This window comes from Anopheles coluzzii, chromosome 2 (genome assembly GCF_943734685.1).
Source record: "Anopheles coluzzii chromosome 2, AcolN3, whole genome shotgun sequence".
Taxonomy (NCBI): domain Eukaryota; kingdom Metazoa; phylum Arthropoda; class Insecta; order Diptera; family Culicidae; genus Anopheles; species Anopheles coluzzii.
In genome coordinates this window covers 27,845,739-27,859,828 of record NC_064670.1, presented here as the reverse complement: position 1 = coordinate 27,859,828, position 14,090 = coordinate 27,845,739, and the positions used below count along the sequence as shown (strand labels likewise).

The following is a 14,090-nucleotide window of genomic DNA, read 5'->3' as shown; positions in this document are numbered from 1 at the left end:
GTGTTGCCATGGTTATTGAATGATGTATGCTCAAATTGGCAATCCTGTTCGCAGTATCCTATAGCAACAGTTAAGGCTGCATACTAAATGTTCTGTCTCTTTCTAGTTTGTATGGACCTTTCATTCACTTTCGACCTCTGTAATTTGAAAACCCCTCTTATTCGACAGTCCCATCGCCTCTCAAATAAGAGAGGGTTCACTGTATATTGTTTATACTTCAGCGATCACCTGTCTGAAGATCCTGTAACAGATGCTGTTTTATTAACAAATTAGCGTTTAAAATGTATATAATGCTCAAACTAGAAGCCATAGCTCAGTGATATAGGTTTATGAAGGATTGAAATAGAACAAAAAAAAACAAAAACACTTTTAAACTCAAGTGGGGTACGTCTATTCTGAGCGTCTTAGAGACGAGGACTGCGCGGGATCGTCATCCCTATACTGTTACCATCCTACCCGCTGTATAAGCCAACCCTTCCCCCCTATCACAGCTGATAGAGGACGAAACCGCGCAATCTTTCTCACTCTCGCGTTCTCGATGAAACTGAAGTAAACATCAGTTAAAAAGCTCCCCCAGTACCCTCCCACCTCTCTACCGTACACATATTTTCACGCTCCGATCGTGGCCGTGGCCGAATGCGGCAGATGCGATAAAGCAGCAGCATGATTGCGAATGACACCGGGCGGGGGACCCGCGTGTGCGATCCAGTTGCGCGCACACAGTTTACCACCAGATCGCCAGTGCGCGATGCTCCTTCGGCACCTTCGCCAATCTGCCATCATTGGATGGAGAAGAAAGCAGCAGCCAACGGGTTGCGCTCTCGCCCCTTCAACCATTCAGCCACCACTAACACCAACCCGCTCACCGTCGTCCTTCGGCAGAGCGTTTGATTTTCATTTCCAAGCGCACCAGTCGGCGCTCAGTACGATCGGAGCACTGGTCGAGTTCGGCACGGCAGCACTAGCAGCAGCAGTAGTAGCAGCATCCCGGAAGTTATTACTAGCGGTCCTACAGCAGCATCCTGACGCGATCGCTGATCGCTGGACAATAGAGAGATCCTGCAAGAGGCAACTGCTACCGACGCGTGCACTACTACTCTACACCTGCGACAGTTTCGACAGCAAAATGCTGAACGGTGCAAAGATCCTTTCCGGCACGGATGTGGCCAAGTGAGTTCTGTGGACGTCTTTTTTCACTTCTTGTTGTTGTTGCTGCTATTGGTAGTAGTAGCCTGAGGATCTTTCGCCAATGTCTTCAACGTGTCTGTGCGTGTGTGCGTGTTTTTTTCCAGAGAAATTCGCGAACGGCTGAAGAAGGAGGTGGCCGAAATCCGACGCCAGGTACCGACGCTTGTGCCCGGGCTCGCGATCGTTCAGGTCGGTGGGCGCGAAGACTCGAACGTGTACATCCGGATGAAGATCAAGGCGGCGGAAGAGATCGGCATGTACGCCGAGCACGTGCAGCTGCCCCGTTCCACTACGCAGGATGAGCTGTTGGCAACGGTAAGTAGTGATCACTTCCCATTCCCCCCCCCCACCCTCCCACCACTACGTTGTGATAAGCGCGAAGACGATGACGCGAAGCATTCGATTTGCTGCTGCTGTGTTTCCAAAACATCTCGCAGTGCGGTGTTGCTGCAGTTGCCATGGTTCTATTGGCGCATGCAGATGCATCGGATCGCAGGGCACTATCACACTTCGATGCGCCAATTTCCGGCGCAATGGGAGCGTGCAGTAATTTGATGGAAAATCTGTTGACACCTTTGCGCGCGAGCTGTATCTGAGCTATTTGGGGCAGCAGGCTGATGATTTGCAAGGAAAACACGGTAACGGGGGCTGATTCAATTAAGTTGAAATAACGCCGAACACGGCAGCTAGAGGAGTGTACGACGAACGAGCGGATGAAACGATCGGGACTAGCACAGTACGACGATTAGTGCGGCGGGATAGATGTGGATTTCTACGATTCAAACATATCCTTTACACGATGGTGACAAAATTAATGCTCTACCAGATCGTTCAATGCGAGGGGAAGTGGGGGGGAAGAAAACATGAGTTAATCCGACGGTTGACATTAGCAAACCACCGTTCGCGATCGTCCCGCATACTTCGATTGCATATGCGTTATGCTTGCACGGGGACAACATTGTAACGATGGTAGTAGTGGGTAGTAAATGATGCTCACAGCTGGGGCTCGAATTTTACTACATGATCGGACGGATCGATCGTTTAGCATTCAGCATTACAACAACAGGACATATTGCACCCTACCCTTTTCGATTAGCTCAGTGCGTTGCTACAGCCTGCGTTGGCTCTGACGCAGGAAAGCAAGTGGCCGCGACGGTTGTTGTTGTTGTTGTTTTTTGCAGCCACGATGCTTTCTTATCAGCTCGAATCAAGGTCTAGGAAGTTTGACAAAGGGTGTGTTAGCAGGAAAGTGAAAGCAAAGCAAAGTATCATTTGAATGGTTCAATATTTTGCCTTTTGGAATTCTGAATTATTAAATTAGTTTAAAAAGAGGACCTTTACTGAAAATGCTAAAAAGCAACAAGTACACACGAGTGAAAAGTACAAATTTAATGTACTATTTAAGGAAGCGCATGTGCAAACCAGCTTGATTCTATTGATTCTATCTGCCGGCTAACTCCGATCAACTCCAACTCTGGATCACTTCGACTCTGTGGATGACTCCGGCTTCGGACGACTCCAACTCCGGATGACTCCGGCTCTGGATATCTTGGACTCCGGCCGACTCCGGGTGGAACTAGTGGTTCCGGTTTTGAAGGAGTTGGAATCGGAATAGCAAAAACCGGAGTCGGATCAGAGTCGTGGGTGCGCTCCAGAAAGCTCACTACTAATTTGAACATCCTCAACAAAGATCCCAAGAATCTTTCCGTGATAGTTTATGACGTATTTACTTGACTTGTTTTGCTTACGACACGGTGATAACGCGTCACAACCATTCGCGTAATGGTGTTAAAGCGCTGACCGTCGTCGATTTAATTCCGATCTATGACCATGGCCAAACAGCTCTATAGATCATACCTAAATACATGAAGCTTCAAAACGCTTCATCAGCTTCAAAACGCATTAGCTGAAACTATTCCTTTAGTCCTACCAATCTGTCAACAGCCGATCGCCGATCGGAATGTGTCAAAGACGACACCGTTTAGCTAACATTAGGCAACCCTAATGTGTGTAAGCGCCATGTACCATGCACCACGCCAACACGTCGTTCACGCCAAGTATTTCAATAAATTGTCCAGAAAACGAGGATCACCACCAACCCTCCCTTGCGATGATGCATCTTCCCCATGATTTCTTGCAAATGCATCCGCACACCACCACCTTTGCCACGCCACTACCAGCGATCGCGGTTGATGTTGATTTAAACTAAGTGCTCGTTTCAAAAATAACGCCACCATTAACATATCACGCAGATCGGATCTTGTGCTGGTGCCAAAAAAGTTCTAATGGACATTTGCGCAGAGGTGAGCCTGTGTCGTGTGACAGGCCGTGTGATGCACAAATATGCATTCCATGTGGGCACAACGCTCTGCACGAGAGGGAGGGGGTTTGATTGATTTGAGGCAAATCCCGAGGAGCTCCGTGGTGGTGGTTGTACCCCTTATCGGCACCGTTTCAACAGCCAAGGACGATGGCTGTATGCTGTGATGAGCACATATAATATTGTATTGTTTGTTTGTCGATTGCCTCTTCCACCAGGTCAAACGACTTAACGAGGATCCTTGCTTCCATGGCATTATCGTGCAGATGCCACTCGACTCGGAAACGCCGATCGATGCACATCTCATTACCGATGCCGTCTCGCCGGAAAAGGACGTTGATGGGTAGGTTAGCCGGAGGTACATTGGAGGAAAGGCTTCCTGGCGACATAAACATGCTCTTCCCTCTTTCCTTGCCAATCGCAGCCTGAACACGATCAACGAGGGACGCGTCGCAACGGGCGACATGTCCGGCTTTTTGCCCTGCACGCCGAACGGTTGCATGGAGCTGATCAAGCGCACCGGCACACCGATCGCCGGCTCGTACGCCGTTGTGATCGGGCGCAGCAAGATCGTCGGTACGCCGATGTCGGAGCTGCTCAAGTGGGCCGATGCCACCGTTACGGTGGCCCACTCGAAGACGAAGAACCTCAACTTGCTGATTAAGAAGGCGGACATACTGGTGGTTGCCGTCGGGCGTCCGGAGATGGTACGGGGCGCCTGGATAAAGCCCGGTGCCGTCGTCATCGACTGTGGCATCAACTCCATTCCGGGTGAGTGTTTACGGGTTTGCATGTTTTTTTTTGTGTGTAGAATTCTTATCTTTCAGCATCAGTTCAGGAGCATCACTTTCGTTGGCAACCATAATAACGATCGTGCGATCGTGGTAACGGGAGATACTCTGAGTTCTTTCAATTCCTGCTGATCATATTCACATCGCTTTCCTCTCGTACTGTACCATCGTCCGGGGTTGGTTAGTGACGCTTCTGCTCGTAATCATCACATGTTATCAGTAACCATGTTTTCGGTGCCACGTCGAATGATTTCGGGCACACCACTCACCGTCCTGATCAATAGCATTTCACTGCTCATTTCACCACGTACCGGAGCCGTAGATTGTTAACGAAAAAGTCTGCAAACGCCGTGGGTTCCAGCCAGGCTCTCATTCTTGCACACGCAACCGCCGTTCGTTCTAACAACTTCCCCTTACGCTTTCTACTCTCTCCCTCGCACGACCTTTCGCAGACCCGACGAAGAAGAGTGGCCAGCGGTTGGTGGGAGACGTAAAGTACGAGGAGGCACTCCCCGTTGCGTCGCACGTTACGCCGGTACCTGGAGGGGTCGGGCCGATGACGGTAGCGATGCTGATGCAGAACACCGTTCAGTCTGCCCAGAGAGTTGCCCGGAGATTGATCGAGATGGAGTTCCGCTGGTGCCTGAAGCCGCTGCCACTGAAGCTTACCGAACCGGTTCCGAGGTGCGTACCTGTGTGTGTGTCTGTGTGTGTGCCTGTGTGTTGGATAGAGCTTTATGTATTGATCTTCCTTTTATCGCTTTCATTCTACACAGTGACATCGAGATCGCTCGTGCCCAGGAGCCGAAGGATGTGGCGGTGCTGGCGCAGGAGATTGGGCTAATACCGTCGGAGGTTTCGCTGTACGGCACCAAGAAGGCGAAGGTATCGCTGAAGGTGCTGCAGCGGCTGCAGTACGAGGACGATGCTAAATATGTCGTAGTCGCTGGGTAAGTGTTAAGAAAAAACGCGTTGTAGCGCACGACCACGTGATCATCATTGACCTTGAATTGGGCCGAAAACGGACGCCTCGTACACGGAAGCACGGCCACACTACCAGAGCGAGCATGATTAGCGCTCGTTGTGCTTCCCTTTTATCATCGTATTAAGAGCTACCCGGCTTTTGGCTGACGGGGCTCATCGTGAAAGAGATGTTGAATAGTGAGTTTCGTTATCAGAGTACGGTGCTGGGGAGCACTGGAGGATAGGAGAAGATTATTCTGTTGCGCCACGTAGCACATCCCGAACATGCCAGGTTCCAGAGAGATTCTTGTTGAATGACAGCCACTTTAATGCCAATAATGCTGTTGAAAAGGGGCTTTACATTTAGGAAGAACACTTACTAAAACAGTGTTGTTTTACTCTTATTGTTGTAAAGAAGCACTCTCCTTCCTAGTGATTGCATACGAATCTAACGACCGTCTAATAATAGCCTATCTCAACAGCCTAATTACTGCATACGTCTGGTCCACGAGCTGAGGCGCTGATTTAAGAAAGGAATGATTTTTTGTTTTTAATAGCTTGTTGTTTTGTGAGGTCTCAACCAGAGATAATGATGTCCATTACTCTGGTACAACGATGGCATGATGATCGGAGGAGTTGACGACGCGGAAAAAATTCCCATTTTTACTAGAGTTCATGTTCGATGATGAATGACAATTTGACCGAATAATTAATGAAACACAAAGCTAACTGATATCGATTCGTCACGTTATAGAATAACGCCCACACCGCTGGGAGAGGGTAAGAGCACTACGCTGGTCGGCTTGGTGCAGGCCCTGACGGCGCACAAGCGCTGCAACTCGATCGCCTGCCTGCGTCAACCGTCGCAGGGGCCAACGTTCGGCATCAAGGGCGGTGCGGCCGGCGGTGGCTACTCGCAGGTGATCCCGATGGAGGACTTCAATCTGCATCTGACCGGCGACATACACGCGGTCACGGCGGCGAACAATCTGCTCGCCGCCCAGCTGGACGCCCGCATCTTCCACGAGGCGACGCAAACCGACCAGGCACTGTACGAGCGGCTGGTACCGGCGGTGAAGGGTTCGCGCAAGTTTGCCCCGATCCAGCTGCGCCGGCTGAAGCGGCTCGGCATCGAGAAGACGGACCCGTACGCGCTGACGCCGGACGAGATCCGGCGCTTCGCCCGGCTGAACATCGATCCGCACAACGTGGTGTGGACGCGCGTGCTCGATGTGAACGATCGGTATCTGCGCAAGATCACGATTGGGCTGTCGCCGACGGAGAAGAACCTGACGCGCGATACCAGCTTCGCCATTTCGGTGTCGAGCGAGATTATGGCCATCCTGGCGCTGGCCACCGGGCTGGAGGACATGAAGCAGCGGCTGGCGAAGATGGTGGTTGCCTTCGACAAGGCGGGCACGCCGGTCACGGCCGACGATCTGGGCGTGACCGGCTCGATGATGGTGCTGCTGAAGGATGCGATCGAGCCGACGCTCATGCAGACGCTCGAGGGTACGCCCGTGCTGGTGCATGCCGGCCCGTTCGCCAACATTGCCCACGGCTGCTCGTCGATCGTGGCCGACGATATCGGCATGAAGCTGGCGGGCAAGCGCGGCTACGTGGTGACCGAGGCCGGTTTCGGCTCGGACATTGGGATGGAGAAGTTTTTCAACATCAAGTGCCGCGCCTCGGGCAAGGTGCCGAATGCGGTCGTGCTCGTGACGACGGTACGCGCGCTGAAGATGCACGGTGGCGGCCCGATCGTGACGGCCGGTGCGCCGCTGCGCCGCGAGTACATGAGCGAAAATCTGGACCTGCTCGAGAAGGGCCTGCCGAACCTGCTGAAGCACATCGAGAACGGGCTGAAGTACGGTGTGCCGGTGGTGGTCGCGATCAATGCCCACGGTACGGACACTGCCGCCGAGCACGAGCTCGTGCAAAAGGCGGCAAAGGCTGCCGGTGCGTTCGATGCGATCGTTTCGAACCACTGGGCGAAGGGAGGGGAGGGTGCGGCCGAACTGGCCCAGGCCGTCATCGATGCGTGCAACCGGCCGTCCGAGTTTAAGCTGCTGTACGATCTGGACATGTCGATCGAGGACAAGATCGTTCGCATCGCGAAGGAGATGTACGGTGCCGGCACGATCGAGCTGAACAGCAAGGTGCGGGATGCCATCCGGCTCTACACGGAGAAGGTAAGGGATACAATCTCGTTCTCTCTCTCTCTTTCTTTCTTTGTTTCCTTCTTTTCTGTATGCATTAAAAGAAAACGGTAAAATAAATATGTTTCTGCGCATCGTTGCAGGGCTTTGGAAAGCTGCCCATCTGCATGGCCAAAACGTCGATGTCGCTGACCGGTGATCCGAGCGCCAAGGGTGCCCCGAAAGACTTTAAGCTGGTCATCAACGATATCTGCCTGTCGGCCGGTGCCGGTTTCATCGTGCCAATGTGTGGCGAGATTTCGAAAATGCCGGGCCTGCCGACCCGTCCGTCCATCTTCGATATCGACCTCAACACGGAAACCGGTGAAATCGAAGGACTGTTTTAAAATGCAACCCCAAAGCAGGAAACAGTTTTTAACCTAAAACGCAATCACGTTCAACGTTTCTAACGTGTTAGTAGCGACCACTACCACCATCACCACCACAACAACACATCGTGCTGTTTGGTTGTGGTGAAAGGGCAGCTGATGGCTTATGTTTGATCGGTAGCTTACACACACACAATCCTTTGCTTCCCCCTCTTTTTAGACTGTGAAAAATAAAGTAACAAACTAATCTCATTGACAAAATTAATTCTGTTTTACTGTTTTGTAAAAATGCTGGACCCCACTTTACAGTCCAGAAGATTGGGCTGTGTTTAAATTGATATGTAATTAAGGTTTCGGAAAAAAGAATCATAATTCAACAAATGTATCGTTTTAATGCTTTCATAATTCGTCATTTTAATATTCTCAGGAAAAAAATAATATCCTCACTATGGTATAAATTTGTCAAATTCGACGGCACTAAAGTTGATATTGCATATCAAAATTCATCACAATGGTATTAGCGCATTTGCACGATTGCTAACTAATCTCGTTTGTATTGTTTCGTTATATCTTTGTAAACTCCCCGTCACAATCATAATAGAATTTAAAGGCAAAAAAAGTGTCAGAAATGCATAATTTGTTCATTAAAGTCTGTGGGAATGGTTTTAAACGATTGTAGCACAAAATAATATCTTTAAAGAGAAGGTAACTGTGCATACCTTTTGTCGCGTAATTACTTAGGTAAACAAAACAAAAATGCCCGAAGTATGTTAATAAATTGTGGAAAGAGAAATAAAAGTAAACAAAACAAGTAAAACAAACATACGAAATGATCGGTGGCGATGTGGACGCGTGTGACGTTTACACATCTCAGCGTCGGTAGTTGATCTTCAACTCCAGATCGCAGTGTAGCTTCGAGTAGAAATGGATGCGCAACGTGTGGTCCGATTCCAGCGTCACATTGCACAGACGGCACGTAATGCCACCTTTTGGCAACGGAACTCGCCTGCGTTAAGGAGGGAGGAAGAAAAGCACAAAAAAACATAAATAAATGAGTGAATGTTGTACGATTAAATTACCGAGATTTGAAGGCCGAAGATACGTACGATTGCGTTAGCAGGTGTAGATCCTTGCAGTGCTGCCGCAAGAACTCCATCCGATCGGCCGTCATTGGACGGAGGTTAAGATTGTGGTACAGTGGGAAGATGGCTTTGGTGTAGATGTCGATCGCAGTGCTTCGCAAACGCTTCTGGCTCGACGTGCTTGTGGATGGATTTTCCTTTACCCAGCTGAAATCGTGTGCCATACTGCGATTGTCCTGAATGGGTCGATCACGCTGCAATATTCTAAAATGAAGAAAACGAAGGGTGTAAAAGAAATGAGCGGCATTATAAACATAGACCCAACAAAGCGGTCGCTGCTGCATCTTACTTGATCAGATAATCTTTCACTTTCACCATCAGCGACTCGATGCTGTACTCGCCAAACATGGGTGTCTGCTCGTTATGTCCGCCGTGCAGAATTGAGTCCATTGTATAGCGCAGTGCATTGATCTGGAAGTTGGAAGATGGAGGGAGAGAATAGTTACTGCGACTGCTGTTGTGTTGCGAAGAAGTGCGCGCGTCTTACGTCTGCAATGTCGTCGTCGTCTATAGCAATGTCCACTGCCAGTGACATGTCATGCTCGGGATACATCGATTCACCGGTGCGCGGATCCGTGCCCAGCCCGGCCAGCAGCCCCACGACACGCGTTTCGTCCGAATCCTTCTTCACCAGACAGGTGGGCGCAAAGATGAGCGTCATCAGCGCGGGCAGTCCGGGAATGTTCGGCATCATGGTCGTCATACGCGCGATCAGCCGGCTGTTGGACGTTTCGTTGACGCAACCCGCCACCAGCAGCTTTTCGTGCGTGTTTTGCGGGTTCGTGTCGAGCAGCACCGAGTTCAGCGACTCCTTCTCGATAATGACCGGCTTCCGATAGCCGGAGAACACCGTCGAGCTGCACTTCACCTCGAGCGGGCTGTACGGACCGCGCAGCATTAGCCGCACCTTGAGTAGATCCCGCGGCAGCTCCAGGCTGTCCACGTCGTCATCCTCCAGGAAGCGTTGCTGTTCGGAAATGTCGTTCAGTATCTGCGTCTTGTACATTGGGTCCAGTTCCATCTCGAACTGTACACGCTTTCGCTTCTCGTGGTTCATCTTGGACATGTACGATTCCTCGGACAGTTGCGCGTGGTGCGAATTGATCAGCGCCCGGTTGACGGTCAGGTCGATCGGATCGTCCGGATTGTGGCGCAGTACCACCATCGTGACGCGGTTCACCACCGAGTACACCTCCACGTCGAACTGCTGGCCGTGTACGAGCTGCCGGAAGTGCTTGATCGTTTCCTCCATCCAAACGTCCTTGGGCGATCGGACGGCGGACGGTTGCACCTCCGCGAGCGATGCCAGAAACACTCGGTCCGGGAACTTTGTGAACATGTCCAGCGGTGTACCACGCAGCTGGCGGAAGCTCTTCACCGACACGCCGGTCGTCAGTCCGAAATCCATGAAGAACACTGTCCAGTGTTCGACGCCGCGAACAAGGCACTGCTGCAGAAGCTTGGCGCGTGCCATCTTGCCCGTGACCATGTTCGGCAGCGGTGCAGCCACGATATCGCGCTGCTTAAACGCGTAGCCTTCGGGGAAGGCGCGCAACACTGCATCGCACCCGTTCAGTTTCTCCATGATGTCGTGGTAAATGTTGTCGTTTTTTTCGTCATGCGGGCGAAGGTAGAACTTGTTCGGGTGCTCCACGTGCGTAACGGTGGCCGTCACCCGGTTCCAGTGGATCGGCGGCTCCACCGAGAGGTGCGCATTCGGGATCTCGACACTGCGCGGGTGCCACTCGTGGTTTCTCCACACGCCCAGTCGATGCTCGGTCGCGTAGGCAACCGCGTCGTTGTGGTGCATAACCAGCAGCTCCGACTGGTTGTGGCGCAGCTGGCGCAGCTTGATCGCCTCGTACACACCCGGATGCACGCGATCGGCCGAGTTGCGCTCCTCGTACAGACTCTTCCCGCTCTGCTGGTCCGGTGGGTACTGGAACTGCACAAAGATTTTGTTCGTGCTGCGCTCGAATTCCACCTTCACCTGGTGCTTCTCGCTGGTCGGCTTTCGCTCGGTCAGCAGCGCTCGGATCTCATTCCGGTACAGCGGACCGATGTAGTTGCTGTGGTCGAACCCGCAGAAAAACACCGTACTGAACGGGTCCCGGCCACCGATCTCGGTGTAAACCATCTTGTCGCTCAGCTCGCGGTCGGTGACGCACGTCGGGATGAAGTAGTTGGGATAGAACGCGCCCGCCATCACCACCTTCAGCACGACCGTACGCTCCCGATCGGTCCACCGGGCATTGTTCGCCCCGCTAACGACGCGTATGTTCGCCGTCTTGAGCCGCATCGTTATTTCCTGCACCAGCTCGGCCATCTCGATCAGTGACTTCCGATCGAGCATGTACCGATTGCACCAATCGGTCGTGTCGCCCCCCGTGCCTTGCTCCTTGATCGAGCGCCACCAGTTGTACGCGTTGAGGATCGCGATGCCATCGGACGCAGAACCGTTGGCAAAGTGGCGCTTCACCCGCAGCGCTTCGATCGTACGCAGCTGGCAGAAAATGTTCTTCACGTTCATGCCGGCCGCGATGACGATGGCTTCCTCGAGTACGGAAAACACGTACCCCAGCACGACCAGCTTCGCGAGGTGTATGTCCAACGGCAGCGTAGACATTATGTTGCCCAGGTACGTGATGTCACCGTCCTGCAGATCGTACACACCCTTGGCCGTTCGCAACAGTGCGCCAAGCTCCTTCAGCTGCAGCACCGTGTTGCTCACGTCGGACAGGTTCGGGGGCGACATGGCCAGGGCGAGTATCGTGTGCGGCGGCCCCATGTCCAGGAGCTTCGTTTTCAGCACGACATTGCTCAACGGACAGCGCACCATTTCCGGCTCGATCGATTGGGCCATCCCGTGCTCGAAGAAGTGCTTGTTCACCAGCCGGTACACCCGCCCATTCATTACACGACCGCAGCGTCCGGCCCGCTGGATGCAGTTGTTGCGAGAGGCCCACTGTGTGCGCAGGGTGGTGAAATTGTTCAGCGTATCGGCAACCAGCACACGGTGCAGACAGAAATCGATCACTGTACCCAGAATGAAAACAAGCGATCAAATGTTTACAAAAATGCGCTGGACAGAAAACAAGCCCCCCCCCCCACCCCTGCCCACTTACCAAACTTCACATCCGGTATGGTGATCGAGCTTTCGGCAATGTTCGTTGACAGAATCACCTTCCGGTAGCCGGGTGACGGTTTGGTGAACACCAGCGCCTGCTCCTCCGAGGGCAGCATCGAGTGCAGCTTCAGGATCGTAAACTTGGTCTGCTCCTGCGAGTTGACATTGCTGTCGCCCAGAAAGTTGCGCAGCACTTCCGCCATCCGTTCGATTTCGTTGATGCCGGGCAGAAACATGATGATCGACGGCTTGTAATCGATGGTCGACGCCGATTCAAACTCGTCGATGAATCGATCGCACACCACGGCAACTTTGGCCGCCAGGAAGTACATCTTCTCGTGCACATCCGGCTGCTCGTACTTGATGGTAAAGTCAACCCTCAGCTTTTCTAAATCTTCCAAATAGTACACCGACACATCGTGCTGCGTAACGTTGGAAACGGCCAGCTGCGGTGCGAACAGACTGTTCGGGCCCGGTATCTTGAAGTACTGGGCAAACTCGGACGATTCAATCGTGGCCGACATCAGTATGATCTTTGTGTTGCGCATCGTGGCTAGCAAGCGGCGTACGATGATGAGCAGAAAGTCCATATCCACTTCTCGCTCGTGCACCTCGTCCAGAATGATGTGCGTGTAGCTGCTGATGGATTTGGACGTGATGAGCTTGTTCAGCAGCACGCCTGTCGTCACGTACGTCAGGCGCGTGTCTTCGCTGACCATCTCCTTCAGACCCACCTTGAACCCGACGAGCGAACCGAGCGCACAGTTGCGCTCTTCGGCAACGCGCCGCGCGATCGAGGAGGCGGCAATCTTGCGCGGCTGTGTGACAACGATGTTGCACCACTCCTTCCGGTTGTACGCATCCTCCAGCAGGTACTGTGGCACCTGCGTCGTTTTACCGCATCCCGTCATACCCTGCAGCACGACCACCGGGTTCTCACGTATTGCCTTCAGAATGTCCTGCTTTGACTGATGAATCGTGAGCCGGTTCGGGGTGACGGTAAAGTTGTACCGACTGAACAGCGGCTCCATCAGCTCCTTTGCCCGCACACGCTGCAGGTGCTGTGTGTCTTCCTCCATCACCGACGACATGTCGTCCACCTGCTCGAGCCGGGATGCCGTCGACTTGTTCAACGTTTCGTCAACCCAACCCTTGGGAAACGAGAGAAAAACGAAGATTAGCCATAGCGTTCGAATCCATCCCGCGCCGCCGCATGGTCGTACTAACCTCCATTAGTCGAGCCTCCTCTTCCCGGCAGAACTTTTCCGCGTATTCCGTTCCCTGATGCGCCCGTTCCGGCAGCGTCTGGATGTTAAGCTTTTGTGGTTTAACCGCGCCATTGATGTATCCGCCCGATACGACGGTGCGTTTGAATGGTTTGGAAAAATCGAAAAAGTCCGCAACATCGTCATCTTCCATCGTGGCAGTGAATGTTGGCAATCTTTTGTAACAAATTGAGGCAGATGCTCGCCAGCGTGCCCGCACTTCCAGTGAATCGCTATTGTGTTGTGTTTCTGCTGACCTTTTCGGACCTGCGTTGACAACTGGTCGCGGTGCATATGTCAAACTGCTTTCCGCACAAGGTGTAAGGGAAAGCGGGGCAAAATGGGCATGTGGGGCAAAATGGGCATGTGGGGCAAAATGGGCACCCTCTATTTAAGCATTATTTCACTACAAATATACTTTCCAATGCTCAAAATACATACATTAGAGTGTTCTATGAACGCCACGTAAGTTTCATAACCCTTACATAATAAATAACCAAGCAAAATGCAAAATAAGATTTAGTAGCACATTGATGTAATTTTTGCCACTTCGAAAATATGCTTAAACCAGTGTCACAGGGATGCGTTGAAGTTTTATATGATATATTTTTAAAGATATGATATTTCTATACAATTTGTCTGATGAAAGTTAGGCGATTGAATGCATATTTTTACTAATATAACAAAAAAACAAAAATGCTTCACGTGGGGCAAAATGGGCAGATACTTTTGACAAATGGCGATTGGTGAGGCTATGGTATTGTATT

At 51.9% G+C, this 14,090-nt stretch overlaps 2 protein-coding genes across 2 annotated transcripts; one reads left to right on the top strand and one right to left on the bottom strand.

Moving 5' to 3' along the window:
• Positions 1-713: 713 nt before the first annotated feature.
• LOC120947871 (C-1-tetrahydrofolate synthase, cytoplasmic) lies at positions 714-8,054 on the top strand. Its single transcript, XM_040363671.2, has 8 exons — positions 714-1,170; positions 1,293-1,503; positions 3,727-3,851; positions 3,933-4,279; positions 4,752-4,983; positions 5,076-5,249; positions 6,017-7,454; positions 7,565-8,054. Exons 1-8 carry the CDS (start codon positions 749-751, stop codon positions 7,805-7,807), a joined length of 3,192 nt encoding a protein of 1,063 aa, XP_040219605.2. The 5' UTR covers positions 714-748; the 3' UTR covers positions 7,808-8,054.
• A 123-nt stretch (positions 8,055-8,177) lies between these two features.
• LOC120947870 (probable ATP-dependent RNA helicase spindle-E) lies at positions 8,178-13,616 on the bottom strand. Its single transcript, XM_040363670.2, has 6 exons — positions 13,286-13,616; positions 12,057-13,209; positions 9,419-11,967; positions 9,221-9,342; positions 8,896-9,135; positions 8,178-8,795 (listed from the first exon to the last, which is right to left on the bottom strand). The coding sequence occupies exons 1-6, from the start codon at positions 13,475-13,477 to the stop codon at positions 8,660-8,662; spliced, it is 4,392 nt and encodes a 1,463-aa protein (XP_040219604.2). The 5' UTR covers positions 13,478-13,616; the 3' UTR covers positions 8,178-8,659.
• Positions 13,617-14,090: the final 474 nt, after the last annotated feature.

Excerpts from the sequence above, each read along its gene's own strand:
- LOC120947871 (XM_040363671.2), top strand. The coding sequence starts at position 749 with ATGCTCCTTCGGCACCTTCGCCAATCTGCCATCATTGGATGGAGAAGA. Across the intron at positions 4,984-5,075 it reads CTTACCGAACCGGTTCCGAG|TGACATCGAGATCGCTCGTG; the intron begins GTGCGTACCTGT and ends CATTCTACACAG. Across the intron at positions 7,455-7,564 it reads TCCGGCTCTACACGGAGAAG|GGCTTTGGAAAGCTGCCCAT; the intron begins GTAAGGGATACA and ends GCATCGTTGCAG.
- LOC120947870 (XM_040363670.2), bottom strand. The coding sequence starts at position 13,477 with ATGGAAGATGACGATGTTGCGGACTTTTTCGATTTTTCCAAACCATTC. Across the intron at positions 9,343-9,418 it reads ACGACGACGACATTGCAGAC|ATCAATGCACTGCGCTATAC; the intron begins GTAAGACGCGCG and ends TCCAACTTCCAG. Across the intron at positions 8,796-8,895 it reads CTACACCTGCTAACGCAATC|GCGAGTTCCGTTGCCAAAAG; the intron begins GTACGTATCTTC and ends TCCTTAACGCAG.